Source organism: Siphateles boraxobius, unplaced genomic scaffold (assembly GCF_051911475.1).
Source record: "Siphateles boraxobius isolate OS27281-9 unplaced genomic scaffold, OSU_SipBor_1 204, whole genome shotgun sequence".
Taxonomy (NCBI): Eukaryota; Metazoa; Chordata; class Actinopteri; order Cypriniformes; family Leuciscidae; genus Siphateles; species Siphateles boraxobius.
In genome coordinates, this window is record NW_027508816.1 from 3,576,252 (window position 1) to 3,591,413 (window position 15,162).

Below are 15,162 nucleotides of genomic sequence, written 5' to 3' on the forward strand. Positions count from 1 at the left end.
TGGGATGCAGTGGTGTAAAGCGTGGGATGCAGTGGGGTAAATCGTGGGATGCAGTGGGGTAAAGCGTGGGATGCAGTGAGGTAAAGCGTGGGATGCAGTGGAGTAAAGAGTGTGATGCAGTGGGGTAAAGAGTGTGATGCAGTGGGGTAAAGAGTGGGATGCAGTGGTGTAACGCGTGGGAAGCAGTGGTGTAACGCGTGGGATGCAGTGGGGTAAAGCGTGGGATGCAGTGAGGTAAAGAGTGGGATGCAGTGGGGTAAAGCATGGGATGCAGTGGTGTAATGTGGGATGCAGTGGGGTAAAGCGTGGGATGCAGTGGGGTAAAGCGTGGGATGCAGTGGGGTAAAGCGTGGGATGCAGTGGTGTAAAGAGTGGGATGCAGTGGGGTAAAGCGTGGGATGCAGTGGGGTAAAGCGTGGGATGCAGTGGGGTAAAGCGTGGGATGCAGTGGTGTAAAGCGTGGGATGCAGTGGGGTAAAGCGTGGGATGCAGTGGGGTAAAGCGTGGGATGCAGTGGGGTAAAGAGTGGGATGCAGTGGGGTAAAGAGTGGGATGCATTGGTGTAACATGTGGGATGCAGTGGTGTAACATGTGGGATGCAGTGGTGTAACATGTGGGATGCAGTGGGGTAAAGCGTGCGATGCAGTGGTGTAACATGTGGGATGCAGTGGGGTAAAGAGTGGGATGCAGTGGGGTAAAGCGTGGGATGCATTGGTGTAACATGTGGGATGCAGTGGTGTAACATGTGGGATGCAGTGGTGTAACATGTGGGATGCAGTGGGGTAAAGCGTGGGATGCAGTGGTGTAACATGTGGGATGCAGTGGGGTAAAGAGTGGGATGCAGTGGGGTAAAGAGTGGGATGCATTGGTGTAACATGTGGGATGCAGTGGTGTAAAATGTGGGATGCAGTGGTGTAACATGTGGGATGCAGTGGGGTAACGCGTGGGATGCAGTGGTGTAACGCGTGGGATGCAGTGGGGTAAAGCGTGGGATTCAGTGGGGTAAAGCGTGGGATGCAGTGCGGTGATGACGGTGACAAGCTCAGACCCGCGGTAGGCATCACGTGGACATATGTTTGTTTGCATTTCGAGAGAGCAAGCATCAACTCGGGTGTGACATCATTCCCAGCTCCGACTTCCAAGGTTAACGGAATGCAACATTAGTAAAGATTCCAAGATGAGTGTCAGATAAGGAAGACACCCATGGGATGCAGTGGGGTAAAGCCTAGGGTGCAGTGGGGTAAAGCGTGGGATGCAGTGGTGTAACGCGTGGGATGCAATGGTGTAAAGAGTGGGATGCAGTGGGGTAAAGCGTCGGATGCAATGGGGTAAAGCGTGGCATGCAGTGGGGTAAAGCGTGGGATGCAGTGGGGTAACGCGTGGGATGCAGTGGTGTAACGCATGGGATGCAGTAAGGGTAAAGCGTGGGATGCAGTGGGGTAAAGCGTGGGATGCAGTGAGGTAAAGAGTGGGATACAGTGGATTAAAGAGTGTGATGCAGTGGGGTAACACATGGGATGCAGTGATGTAACACGTGGGATGCAGTGGTGTAACGCTTGGGATGCAGTGGGATAAAGCCTGGGAAGCAGTGGGGTAACGCATGGGATGCAGTGGGGTAAAGCGTGGGATGCAGTGAGGTAAAGAGTGGGATGCAGTGGGGTAAAGCGTGGGATGCAGTGGAGTAAAGAGTGTGATGCAGTGGGGTAAAGCGTGGGATGCAGTGGTGTAACGTGGGATGCAGTGGGGTAAAGCGTGGGATGCAGTGGAGTAAAGAGCGTGATGCAGTGGGGTAAAGAGCGTGATGCAGTGGTGTAACGCGTGGGAAGCAGTGGTGTAACGCGTGGGATGCAGTGGGGTAAAGCGTGGGATGCAGTGGGGTAAAGCGTGGGATGCAGTGGGGTAAAGCGTGGGATGCAGGTGGGTAAAGCGTGGGATGCAGTGGGGTAAAGCGTGGGATGCAGTGGGGTAAAGCGTGGGATGCAGTGAGATAAAGCGTGGGATGCAGTGGGGTAAAGAGTGTGATGCAGTGGGGTAAAGAGTGTGATGCAGTGGTGTAACACGTGGGAAGCAGTGGTGTAACGCGTGGGATGCAGTGGGGTAAAGCGTGGGATGCAATGAGGTAAAGAGTGGGATGCAGTGGGGTAAAGCGTGGGATGCAGTGGTGTAATGTGGGATGCAGTGGGGTAAAGCGTGGGATGCAGTGGGGTAAAGCGTGGGATGCAGTGGTGTAAAGAGTGGGATGCAGTGGGGTAAAGCGTGGGATGCAGTCGGGTAAAGCGTGGGATGCAGTGGGGTAAAGCTTGGGATGCAGTGGTGTAAAGCGTGGGATGCAGTGGGGTAAAGCGTGGGATGCAGTGGGGTAAAGCGTGGGATGCAGTGAGGTAAAGAGTAGGATGCAGAAGTGTAACGCGTGGGATGCAGTGAGGTAAAGCGTTGGATGCAGTGGGGTAAAGCGTGGGATGCAGTGGGGTAAAGAGTGGGATGCAGTGGGGTAAAGAGTGGGATGCATTGGTGTAACATGTGGGATGCAGTGGTGTAACATGTGGGATGCAGTGGTGTAACATGTGGGATGCAGTGGGGTAAAGCGTGGGATGCAGTGGTGTAACATGTGGGATGCAGTGGGGTAAAGCGTGGGATGCATTGGTGTAACGTGTGGGATGCAGTAGTGTAACATGTGGGATGCAGTGGTGTAACATGTGGGATGCAGTGGGGTAAAGCGTGGGATGCAGTGGTGTAACGTGGGATGCAGTGGAGTAAAGAGTGGGAAGCACTGGGGTAAAGAGTGGGATGCATTGTTGTAACATGTGGGATGCAGTGGTGTAAAATGTGGGATGCAGTGGTGTAACGTGGGATGCAGTGGGGTAAAGCGTGGGATGCAGTGGTGTAACATGTGGGATGCGGTGGGGTAAAGAGTGGGATGCAGTGGGGTAAAGAGTGGGATGCAGTGGGGTAAAGCGTTGGATGCAGTGGGGTAAAGCGTGGGATGCAGTTGGGTAAAGCGTGGGATGCAGTGGGGTAAAGCGTGGGATCCAGTGGTGTAACATGTGGGATGCAGTGGTGTAAAGAGTGGGATGCAGTGGTGTAACATGTGGGATGCAGCGGTGTAAAGAGTGGGAAGCAGTGGTGTAACATGTGGGATGCAGTAGGGTAAAGAGTGGGATGCAGTGGGGTAAAGCGTTGGATGCAGTGGGGTAAAGCGTTGGATGCAGTGGGGTAAAGCGTGGGATCCAGTGGGGATTATGGTCTAGGGTTGTTTTTCATGGGTTGAGCTTGGCCCCTTAGTTCCAGTGAAAGGAATTCTTAATGGTTCAGCATACCAATACATTTTGGACAATTTCATGCTCCCAACTTTGTGGGAACAGTTTGGGGATGTTCCTGTTTAGGGCTGGGACAACGCGTCGACGTCATCGATTATGAAATGCAGCGACCTATGTGGCGCTTCCTGATGGATCGAGGTTGTTCCTTAACTTCAGATTATACGTGCAATTCACACGAGCTCTAAGCGCGTGCGAGACTACTGCTTTGACCCATGAATCAAATTCCTCTATTGAGTTCTTAAATACAATTTATTCTTATTATTTTATCAACTTATTAATAAACCAACAAGGATAACATGCTCATCGGCTACCTTAACTGACAATATACTAACTAATGTTTTGTAAATTCGATCACATCAGGTGTAATGCTTACTGATATTTCAAACCATCTTCCTATATTCCTGTTTTTTACAAATTCTCTGCAAAAAAAGCTAACCTATAGTATGAAACATCATAGACTTAGTTCTAAATCTGTTGAGTCTTTTAAAAGGTCACTGGCTGAGATATCATGGAATCATGTTTTCGGACATCAGGATGCCGAAACAGCTTATCAGACATTTATGAATATATTTTCATCTTTGTTTGATAAATGTTTTCCTTTGGTACGAAGTAGAAGTAAAAACAGAAATATTTCTAAGCCATGGTTTACACCTGCATTAAAAAAATCCTCTATTATTAAAAATAAGTTGTATAAAAAATCTCTCAGTAGCCCCACACCGTTAAATATTGCGTATTATAAAAAATATAAAAACAAATTCAGCAAAGTTCTAAAAGATGCCAAGAAAAAATATTTTTCTGAGAAGCTGGGAAATTCTTATGAAAATATAAAAAACCTGGAATGTTATAAATGAATTATTAAATAAAAAACAAACAACTCGAGGAATTCCAGGTCAGTTATCCGATGGTATAGAGAATTATCAAAACCCCATCGATATAGCAAACGGTTTCAATGATTTCTTTGTGCATGTTGGTCCCTCACTGTCAAAAAATATTACGAATACAGGAATTGTTGATTTTTGATTTGCCATATCCTTGCTTAAATTAATTTGATCCTCCAACTTCTAATGAAGTGCTTGAAATTATATTAAAGATGAAGGACACAGCTCCAGGACATGATGAAATTAGAGCTAGTCTCATAAAGAAAGTATTTTGCTCTATTATTGAGCCTGTAACTTATGTTCTCTCTTTGTCACTTAAAACAGGTGTTGTACCAAGAGATTTCAAATTAGCTAAAGTAATTCCCTTGTTTAAGTCTGGGAATTCACATGTATTTAACAATTATCGACCTATTTCACTATTACCTTTCTTTCCTAAAATACTTGAAAAATTAGTTTATAAAAGGATGTTAAAACACTTGACAGAACATTTGATCTTATATGATCACCAGTATGGTTTCAGAGAGAACATGTTTACAGACATGGCTCTTTTACAGTTTGTCGATAAAATTACAAAAAATCTGCATGAGAAAAATAACACTATTAGTATGTTTGTAGACTTGTCGAAAGCATTCGACACTGTAAATCATAATATTCTTTTAGCAAAATTAGAAAATGATGGCATTAAAAATATAGCCTTAACTTGGGTACAAAACTATTTGGAAGAGAGAGAGCAATTTGTTTATGCTAACAATCTGAGCTCAAATAGGAGACAACTTTTATGTGGGGTACCGCAGGGGTCCATTTTGGGACCTCTATTATTTCTAATTTATATCAATAATTTAAGAGTTGTATGTAAAAATGTTCTGCCACTCATGTTTGCAGATGATACATGTCTTCTATTATCTCATTCTAACATTGACACATTAATAAGAGAAGCAATGAAGAATTACAAAATATTTCTAAATGGTTTAAAGTTAATCAACTCTCTCTTAATATACAAAAAACTAATTTTATGATTTTTAGTAAAAAAAATAAAGGAGATTGCCAGGACATAGAGGTATCAATTGATGGTTTAAAAATTAGCCAAGTGAACCAAATACATTTTTTAGGTGTCATTGTCGACCAAAAACTAACTTGGAAATATCATATTCAACATGTTTGCAGAAAAATAATAAAAATCTGTTGGTATACTGAGTAGAGTTCGCTCTTTAATTGATATTTCATGTATGAAAACATTATATTACAGTTTAATCTATCCCCACATTTTGTACTGTAATATTATTTGGGGGGCAACATGCAAAACATCATAAAATATAACATCTTGACAAAAATATAATGTTAACATCTATTGGATAAATATTTTTATGTATAAGTATGTGAATGACAAATATTATGCCCAGAGCTTTTAATAATTTTTTAATGTATTCTTCGGATGTTCATGCCTATTCCACAAGGAGTTGTAAAGATTTTTATCTTCCTTTTTGTACAACTACAGCTAATCAATCTACACTGAAATACAGAGGGCCTTCCCTCTGGAATCATTTAGACCCCGTTTTTAAGACTAAAATCACTGTAAACACTTTCAAAAGAGAGCTGAAAAAATGTTAACATATAATTAAGTTTATCTGGTTAATTTGCTATATTAAAATGATTGATGTATTGATTGTATTGTCTTGCTTGATCATGTAATTTTATGTCCATTTAATGAGATTTTGGGGAGGTGGTCTTATAAGACCTCATGGTCTTCTCACTCTCTCCCGCACAGTATGTTTTTTCTTTCTGTTTTTTTTTCCGTTAATGGATTTGTAAAGTTGTATTTTAAATGTTATATGTGCATATAATACTTTCAACTTTCAAGTATGCGCTTATAGCTATTAAAGGGGACCTATTATGCCCCTTTTCACAAGATGGAAAATAAGTCTCTGATGTCCCCAGAGTGTGTATGTGAAGTTTTAGCTCAAAATACCCAACAGATAATTTTCTACAGCATGTTTAAATTGTCACATTTTGAGTCTCAGAAAAACGCACCGTTTTAGTGTGTATCCCTTTAAATGCAAATGAGCAGCTGCTGCCGGCCCAGAGGGCGGAGCCTCACGAGCTCGCGCTCAGTCAGGACAATCTCTGATCTCACGGAATGATAATATCAAAACATAAACTCTCAGTAGCCGTGTTCATTTCGACCCGGAGTCGGACAATAATGCCCACAGAGCCAGATAATATATGCTGTATGGAGACTGAACAGGTATAGTCTAGTTTAATTACGGTTCTAACTTGTTTTTCCATCTTTCTTTTATCCACTATTAGTACAAGCCTGTTGTAGCGAACCGCGTCCGAATGTTGTAAAAATATAATGATGAGTTCAATGAAGTTTATTGCACATCACACAAAAGATGAAGCGTCAGTTTCACTCTAGAAAATCACTGTAAGAGCTGAATAAACACTGTAACGTTATATGAAGTCCGCATTAAAGTATTACCCATAAACTCTCTCCCTCTCCCTTTCATTATTATCAACATACACAGAGAAGTACAAAAAACACTCGTTACAACTAACAGTAAACAAATATTATACACACCTTTTCAGGGGGTGCTTAATAAACTGGTAAACTGTATATCCGTATAAACTGGTAAACTGTATATCCGTAAAACAACTCCTATGAACTGTAATAAAGTGCGCGCTCTCACTTTCATTACTGCCATGATCAGTAACGTTAGGCCTATCGCTCCAGTAAATAAATAGGGCTATGTGGATTAATACATCCAGCTACACAACACCGACAACGCTTGGGAGACATTCTCGTCAGTGCAGCAATGGCGGATGTGTACAACTCTCAACTCGCTGACTCTGTGAACTCCATTCTGGGGTGCGTTTCCCAAAAGCATCGCAATTTCCATTGAACTCTATTGGTAACGACGGAACTTGCGACCATAGTTGGCTTTGGGAAACGCACCCCAGGGCGGTTTGTTAGAACGGCAGTGTCAACTAGTGGTCGACCGATATATCGCCACGGCCGATATATCGGCCGATATTTGGCTTTTTTGAAATATCGACATCGGCCGATAAGTTTTTCTGATTGGCCGATGTGTTGGAAGCGGGACTTTTATTTTGACGGTGCTACAGACTCTTATTTTGACGGGCGGCGCTGAGAACACCAGCACCTGAGAAGAGAACACAGCTCTCACTCACATTCTCCTTCTTTATTAGTTTACGATCTCTGTCAGTCAGATCTAATATTTTGTTAGACAGAACCGGTGGCTACAGAACTGGTCAAAGAAAGTAAATGGTATGTGAAAAAGTAATACGTTTGCTTTTATATTATTTGTAACCGAAAAGGCAAACAATCAGCCTAAAATACTTTCTCATTTACTGTCAACATTCAGCAAATGCACATCTACATAATCTAAACAAATCTCTGAATATCTAATAAACATTTAATTTCACAAACCTTGCAGATTTAATCGAATCCAGCTGTGATATCTTGTGAAGTGTGCATTTGTAGCCTGCATAAATGTGTTCCTGCGAGTGACGGTCCGTGCGAAGTGAGTAAATGCGAACAGAAGATCAGCTTCACAGGAGACGCACGCGATCGAAACACTTTAAATCCTTCATTTAAAATATGCTGTGCTACATCCAGTTGCCCACTGTGTCATATTCATGTTGTTTTCACTGTGTGCTGTATGTCCTTTTTATTCACATATTCATATATTTTTAAACAATTACTTTATTTGTGAAAAATTCTGTAATAGTATTGCAGATTCAAGAGGTTGGCATCTAGTATAAGGCATAAGCATGTTTATTTTAAAGATTTTTTAAATATGTATCAAATTTATTAAATATTGATTTATATAAATCTAAAGTGTGTGTGAGTGTATGTATGTATATATATATATATATATATATATGTAAATATGTATATATATATATATATATATATATATATATATATACATACATATATATATATATATATATATATATATATGTATGTATAAATATCGGCTTTATATCGGCCATCGGCCACCCTGCTCTCTAAGATATCGGCATCGGCCATCAAAAAACCCATATCGGTCGACCAATAGTGTCAACACTCTCAGGCGGGGCCTGTGGCTTTAGTGACGTCACTAAAGCCACATTCTGAAAACAGGTCGTTGGGAGACACTGCTTATGATTTATGGAGATTTAAAAAAAAAAAGGAATGGGTGTATTTTTATCACTGCTGGGTGGTTGCGTACACACACTGCCATCACACATTTATGTCCAAACACCATGCAAAAGTGAATTTTGCATAATAGGTCCCCTTTAATATCGTGAAAAATACAGAGGACACTAACAACACGCTGACAGACAGGACCAAGAAGGTAACATTTAATAAAGTCTCAACTTTCAAATTTGGTCAGTCAAAGAAAATTAAACCATAAATAGGCCTACTTTTTTGTGGCTCTTTAATGTGTCGTGACAGATTGCACTTTTTTTCAGTAAGCTAGACCTATATGTTTTCATGGTTTTATTGAATGCTACCTCTGACTAAGAATGCATTACTTTGTACTTGTCTTTTATTTTCGAATTTTAAGAGCATAAACATAAACAATAAACATATATTGCAATGTTAAGGAATTCATGTTTTTTTCATTCATATATGTAAATCAACATGTATAAATTGCTATTAGTCAATAAATGGGGAGATAATCAATAATCGAAATCGAATCGGACTGCAAAAATCAATCGTTAGATTAATCGATGCATTGAAAAAATAATCGCTAGATTAATCGTTTAAAAAATAATCGTTTATCCCAGCCCTATTCCTGTTCCAACATGACTGCGCACCAGTCCACAAAGCAAGGTCCATAAAGACATGAATGATGAGTTTGGTGTGGAGGAACTTGACTTGCCTGCACAGAGTCCTGACCTCAACCCTATAGAATACCTTTGGGAATTAATTAAGAGCGGAGACTGCCAGCCAAGCCTTCCAATCCCAACATCAGTGCCTGATCTCACAAATGTGCTTCTAGAAAATTGGTGAAAAAGTCTCATAAACACACTCCTAAACCTTGAGGATAGGCTTCCCAGAAGAGTTGAAGTGGTTGTAGCTCAAAGGGTTTGATCAACTCCATATTAAACCCTACTGATTAAGAATGGGATGTCATTAAAGTTCATGTGCATGTAAAGGCAGACATCCCAAAACATTTGGCACTATAGTGTATATAGTGAATGCATCTATTAGGCTATGCTATACACATTTTAAACCAAAAAACAGTCGATTACTTTCCATCTTGAGGTTAAAATCCCTAAACTAAAAATGGTAAAAACAATTTTAATCTATTTTAAAAACATGATATTTGAAAACTAAGGTGAAGATTATCAGTCAAGCTTCAGTGTGTCCCTTACATAAAGCTACCGTATGACTTTAGAGGACTTGGAATAGAGATGATTGCTCAGATATTCTGCGTAATATCTGCTGTCGTTTTCTTGTAGCTCAAACAGTAGAGCATTGGTGCTTGCAATGCCAAGGTCATGGGTTCGATTCCCAGGGAAAGCAAGAACTGATAAGAATGTAAATGTGTACCTTGAAATGCTATGCAAGTAGCTTTAGATAAAAGTGTCTGCCAAATGCATAAATATAACTATCCCTTTTATTTTACAGTAATATTAGAGAGAGTTTTATGCTGTGCATATTAGTGTTGTCAAAAATATCGATATTTCGATAAATATCGATACTGAAATATCTGAACGGTACCAATACTAATTTCCCGAAGTATCGATACACCAATACTAGCCGAGCAGTCACTTTCACTTCTCTCCAAAGGCGCGTTGACAAACACCACACGTGACGCACTCGTCTCATTCGCTCTGGTTAAATAGCAAAAGTGAATGGAAAGATGGCGAGTGCGGCGTCCCCGCGACCGGCTTTGGTTGATTGATAAAGAACACCGCGAGCGGGCATGTCGGAGTCGGAGAATGGCGTGGACAGGACACGCGCTACACACCGCGAGCGGGCATGTCGGAGAATAGCGCGGACACGCGCTTCACACTGCGAGCGGGCTGCGGGCACCCAAAAGATTGTTTGACTATCAATATCCCTCTCATCACTCATTTTGTAAAATTATTTTATAGATGAAAACATTTAAGGAATTGGCTCCAGGGGTACCATTTAGCAAGCATAGGCTATGCTCAGCATCAGGGGTGTTTGTTTTTTGGACAGACCTGCACCACTGCTAAAAACATCCTAAAACACTGTAACTCTTCTCATTTTAACTTTTCTGAAACATTAACCAAGATGGCCTAGTATTGTTGTTGATATGAGTCTGTGTTTCGTTTTTTCACTGTAATTCTTAAAGTTAACATAATCTGACTGAGGAATCGTAGACAAGTAAATATTGTAACTGTGGTCAGATGTAAATTAACTTGTGTCTGTTTAACTTTATTCAAAAATTATTATTTAATTCTGCAATTTGCCTTCATTAGCGATTATCATCAATTTGATTACACATATACTAATTAAACTAAACTGAGCTAGACAATGGCATCTCTGAATTCAATAATGAAATGCCTTTAACTGAAAATTGAATGTTTAACCTTATTATTATACATTACTGACACTCTATCCTCCAATTTGATACAGTTAAGTGCTTCGACACAATCTGTATTATTAAAAGCAATATATAAATAAAGGTAACTTGACTAGATGCTGATCCAGTGAGCATTGTTTCCGCGTGTGATGCACACACGTTTGCGTTTAAATCTGTTCATCAAATTAAGTTAATGTATTAACCAGCATTTATGACCGATGACCAATGCATTTGTTACAGTATATTTTAATCTTTGATAACAGTAGGTAATAAAAACACAACGGATCATGTTAGCTCTGGTCCAATGAAAAAATATTAACAGATAGAACTCAGGACATTTTTGTTCATGTAAAATATACCTCATTGTCATGTTCTAGACTTGTAATATTTAGCTTTAAATAAAAAAAGACCCCCTTAATATTGTGGCAGTTTTTTTCTCTGTGGTATCGAAAATGGTATCGAATATCGATATTTTTCAAGGTATCGTATCGAAGTTAGAAATTCTAGTATCGTGACAACACTAGTGCATATTGTCTAAACAGCTAACGTACAGCATTCTCTCTGCACACTAAAACCCTTTGCATATAAACACCCATCCCTAGCACGAACCTGGCAGTGGAAAACTGGGTCGGGAAGAGGAATTCTGGGATGACTGTGGATTGCTGTGCTGTCTCTGGCCTCTCAGACGTTTCCTCACGTTGCGGAGTCTTTCCTCAAGATACCCGGTTGCAGGGTGACGATAGCGACAAGGTGTATACCATACCTCCTGCAACATAACGTATAAATAAATCACTGTCATAATAAAGTGGGGACTAATTCTCTTTATCAGCCCTTGATTAACTTTTAATCCGATTGTGTCAGCAGAACTTACATATCCGTATCCCTCATTGCTTTTCAGACAAGGAAACTGGGCAGTTATTGCCAAAGCCATCTCCTTTTTGATCTCAGCTGTTGGGCTATACAAAGAAACATGCAATACAAACAAGCATTTGAATCATTCATATAGGCAAGTTTATTAATTCATCTCTACTGGTCAAGTGATTTTATCATTTAATAGTTCTACTTACGTTTCCCCAAACCTTTTCATCAAATGTGAAACCAACAACCGCACCATCTGACGTCGCTCCTTGAGGCTTAGGTGCCTGTCTCTGTCTAAAGATGATATTAACGCTGATCCTCCAGAATTGCTCAGTATTTCTCGTATATCCTGTGAAAAGATGAACATTCAATCTGTTCTGAAATAAAACAATTACCAAAATTTAAGTTCAAGTGTATCAAAAGACGTGCTATTACAAAGGTTGAGTTGCTTGTTCTTCTTTGGCAGCTTTCCAGTACTATCTGTGCTGAGGTTGGTGGGTCATTCCTCATTGGTGATTGATTGGGACATGATTGATTGTTGACAGAGCTATTGCCCAGAGACTGTTTGAAAGAAAATAAAAATAAAGTAAATATCAGATGTTATCAGCAATGCAATGACAACGATGTGCGGCTGTAATGAAGATTCTTCAGTGCAGCTATGCAGAATTAGTCTCACCCTTTCCTATTCTCAAACATCTGTATTTTCTTACCCTACTTTACCCATAGTGTCTAATGTGTGAGAACATATAGTTCACTGACACTAAGGGCTTATAAAACCTGGTCAGGAACAACAACACACTGTAGGCCAAGTAATGACTGAAACAAACTATTACTATTTATAAACTATAAACTGTGTTTTTTTAATACAACAAAACTGAGTATCTCTATCTGTAGTGCAGTGCGTAAAAACAGTCATCCCTGGCCTATATACTGTGCCATTAACCTTAACCCAAGATGGGATTTAAACCTCACTGCAAAGGAGAAAATCTTCCAAGCTACCTATAATATCATATCATATCGATCACAAGTTCAGTATGGAGTACCTCAAGGCTCAGTACTAGGACCGTTGCTGTACATGCTACCCTTGGGAGATATCATTAGGAAGCATGGCATTAGCTTTCCCTGTTACGCTGATGAAACTCAGCTCTATATTTCTTTGTGCCTCGACGAAACTTACCAATTCACAAAATTAGCTGCTGATATAAAGATATTGGATGACTAGTAATTTCCTGCTACTTAATTCTGAAAAAATTTAAAGATTGGACCAAAAACCTCTGCATGTAATGCCCTAGAATACTGTCTAACACTTGATGGCTGCTCTGTCAAGTCTTCGTCGTCGGTTAGGAACCTGGGTGTGCTCTTTGATACCAATTCTTTCGATTCTTTCATTTGAAAGCCACATTTCTAGCATCTGTAAAACCACATTGTTCCATCTTAAAAATACGACATTTGCCCTCAGTGACAAATGCAGAAAAGTTAGTTCATGCGTTCATGACCTCAAGGCTAGATTATTGTAATGCTCTTTTGGCTGGTTGCCCAGCATGCATAATAAACAAACTCCAGCTGGTCCAAAATGCAGCCGCTAGAGTTCTTACTAGAACCAGGAAGTATGACAATATTAGCCCGTTTCTGTAAACACTGCATTGGCTCCAAATTAAACACTGTATACATTTTGAAAACTTGCTAATTACTTACAAAGCACTAAATGGTTAAGCTCCCCAGTACTTGAGCGAGCTCTTTATGCATTATTGTCCTTCATGTTTATAGTCCTCAAAGTTTTGTCCAGTTTATAATACCTCGAATATCAACTGCAGACTGGTAGATCCTTTTCCTATTTAGCACCTAAACTTTGGAATAGTCTTCCTAGCACTGTTCGGGAAGCAGACACAGTCTGTAAGTTTAAATCTTGACTAAAACCCATCAGAAATTTCCCTAACCTGCACATCATTATACTCACCATTCCAGGAAAGTCGTGAAGTTTGGGATATTCTCCATTGATTTCTTCTATGGTTTCTGTTCCAGAGGATCGAATCCATGCAGCTCGATGAGGTGCTGTTTGTCCCATTAACTCCGTGACTTGACTGTGAGGCCCTCTATTGTTCTTCAGCCATTCAAGCATTGTGTTAATGTCAGTCGAAGACAACTCTGACTCTATTGAAGTTAAAACACATTCAAATAAAATCATGAACATCTGGCAACCACAAGCAGGAAAGATAGTGGAGGCTTTTTAATGCAAGATAACAGAGGAAAAAAAAGAGCCGAACGAGTGAGTCGGAATCACAGATCAGCAGCATGAGTCAGATTTCATTGATCACATGACGAAAGTGAGGTGAGCTGATTGACAAGAAGATGGCAGAAGATTTGGTTTCAAAGCTGTACTCTATCTTTAGAAAGCCTATATATTTGGCAGATGTAAAGCATACATGTGTATGTTTTTTGTGTTAGTCCATTTTTTTGCACTCGATTTTTTGCACTGTGAATTTGCACTCTCAGTTCTGGTTTTGAATAAAGGGTTGGAAATTAATGCTTTTTTGTTTTTTTTATCCGATTCATCGATTAATCAAAAAAATAATCGACAGATTAACCACAAACACATATAATCACCCATCCCTAGTTCGTACCTGGCAGTGGAAAACTGGTTTGGGAAGATGAATTCTGGGATGGCTGTTTCCTCAGACGTTTCCTCACGTTGCGGAGTCTTTCTTCAAGATACCCGGTTGCAGGGTGACGATAGCGACAAGGTGTATACCATACCTCCTGCAACATAACGTATAAATAAATCACTGTCATAATAAAGTGGGGACTAATTCCCTTTATCAGCCCTTGATTAACTTTTAATCAGAGTGTGTCAGCAGAACTTACATATCCGTATCCCTCATTGCTTTTCAGACAAGGAAACTGGGCAGTTATTGCCAAAGCCATCTCCTTTTTGATCTCAGCTGTTGGGCTATAAAAAAACGTTCATATAGGCCAGTTGTTTTATTCATGTGCACTGGTCAAGTGATTTTATCATTTGAATAATACTTCTACTCACTTTTCCCCAAACCTTTCCATCAAATGAGAAACCAACAACCGCACCATCTGACATCGCTCCTTGAGGCTTAGGTGCCTGTCTCTGTCTAAAGATGATATTAACGCTGATCCTCCAGAATTGCTCAGTATTTCTCGTATATCCTGTGAAAAGAAGAACATTCAATTTGTTCTTAAACATAATAAAATAACAGCCTAAAATTTAAGTTCAAGTGTATCAAAAGACGTGCTATTACAAATGTTGAGTTGCTTGTTCTTGTTTCGCAGGTTTCCAGTACTATCGGTGCTGAGGTTGGTGGGTCATTCCTCAGTGGTGATTGATTGTTGACAGAGCTATTGCCCAGAGACTGTTTAAAAGAGGAAAAAGAATGTAAATATAATGTAAAATTAAGATTCTTCAGTGCAGCTTTGCAGAATTTGTTGCAGTCATGAAAGATTATCGTTTGCATGCGTTTTAAAGCATTTTAAGCACAATTAGCAGTGGAAGAGAACTCATTTCAGTATATGCGCTCG

General features: G+C 40.2%; 1 protein-coding gene across 1 annotated transcript in view; it reads right to left on the reverse strand.

The window, feature by feature from the left end:
• Positions 1-15,162, reverse strand: part of LOC143745501 (uncharacterized) — a 33,038-nt gene that overhangs the window by 10,814 nt on the left and 7,062 nt on the right. The window contains exons 4-12 of the mRNA XM_077237631.1: positions 14,886-14,996; positions 14,654-14,793; positions 14,482-14,566; positions 14,241-14,376; positions 13,577-13,770; positions 12,055-12,180; positions 11,829-11,968; positions 11,633-11,717; positions 11,371-11,527 (exon numbers count right to left, since the gene is read on the reverse strand). Coding sequence (XP_077093746.1) covers positions 11,371-11,527; positions 11,633-11,717; positions 11,829-11,968; positions 12,055-12,180; positions 13,577-13,770; positions 14,241-14,376; positions 14,482-14,566; positions 14,654-14,793; positions 14,886-14,996 — 1,174 coding nt within the window. The remainder of the gene's footprint in view (positions 1-11,370; positions 11,528-11,632; positions 11,718-11,828; positions 11,969-12,054; positions 12,181-13,576; positions 13,771-14,240; positions 14,377-14,481; positions 14,567-14,653; positions 14,794-14,885; positions 14,997-15,162) is intronic.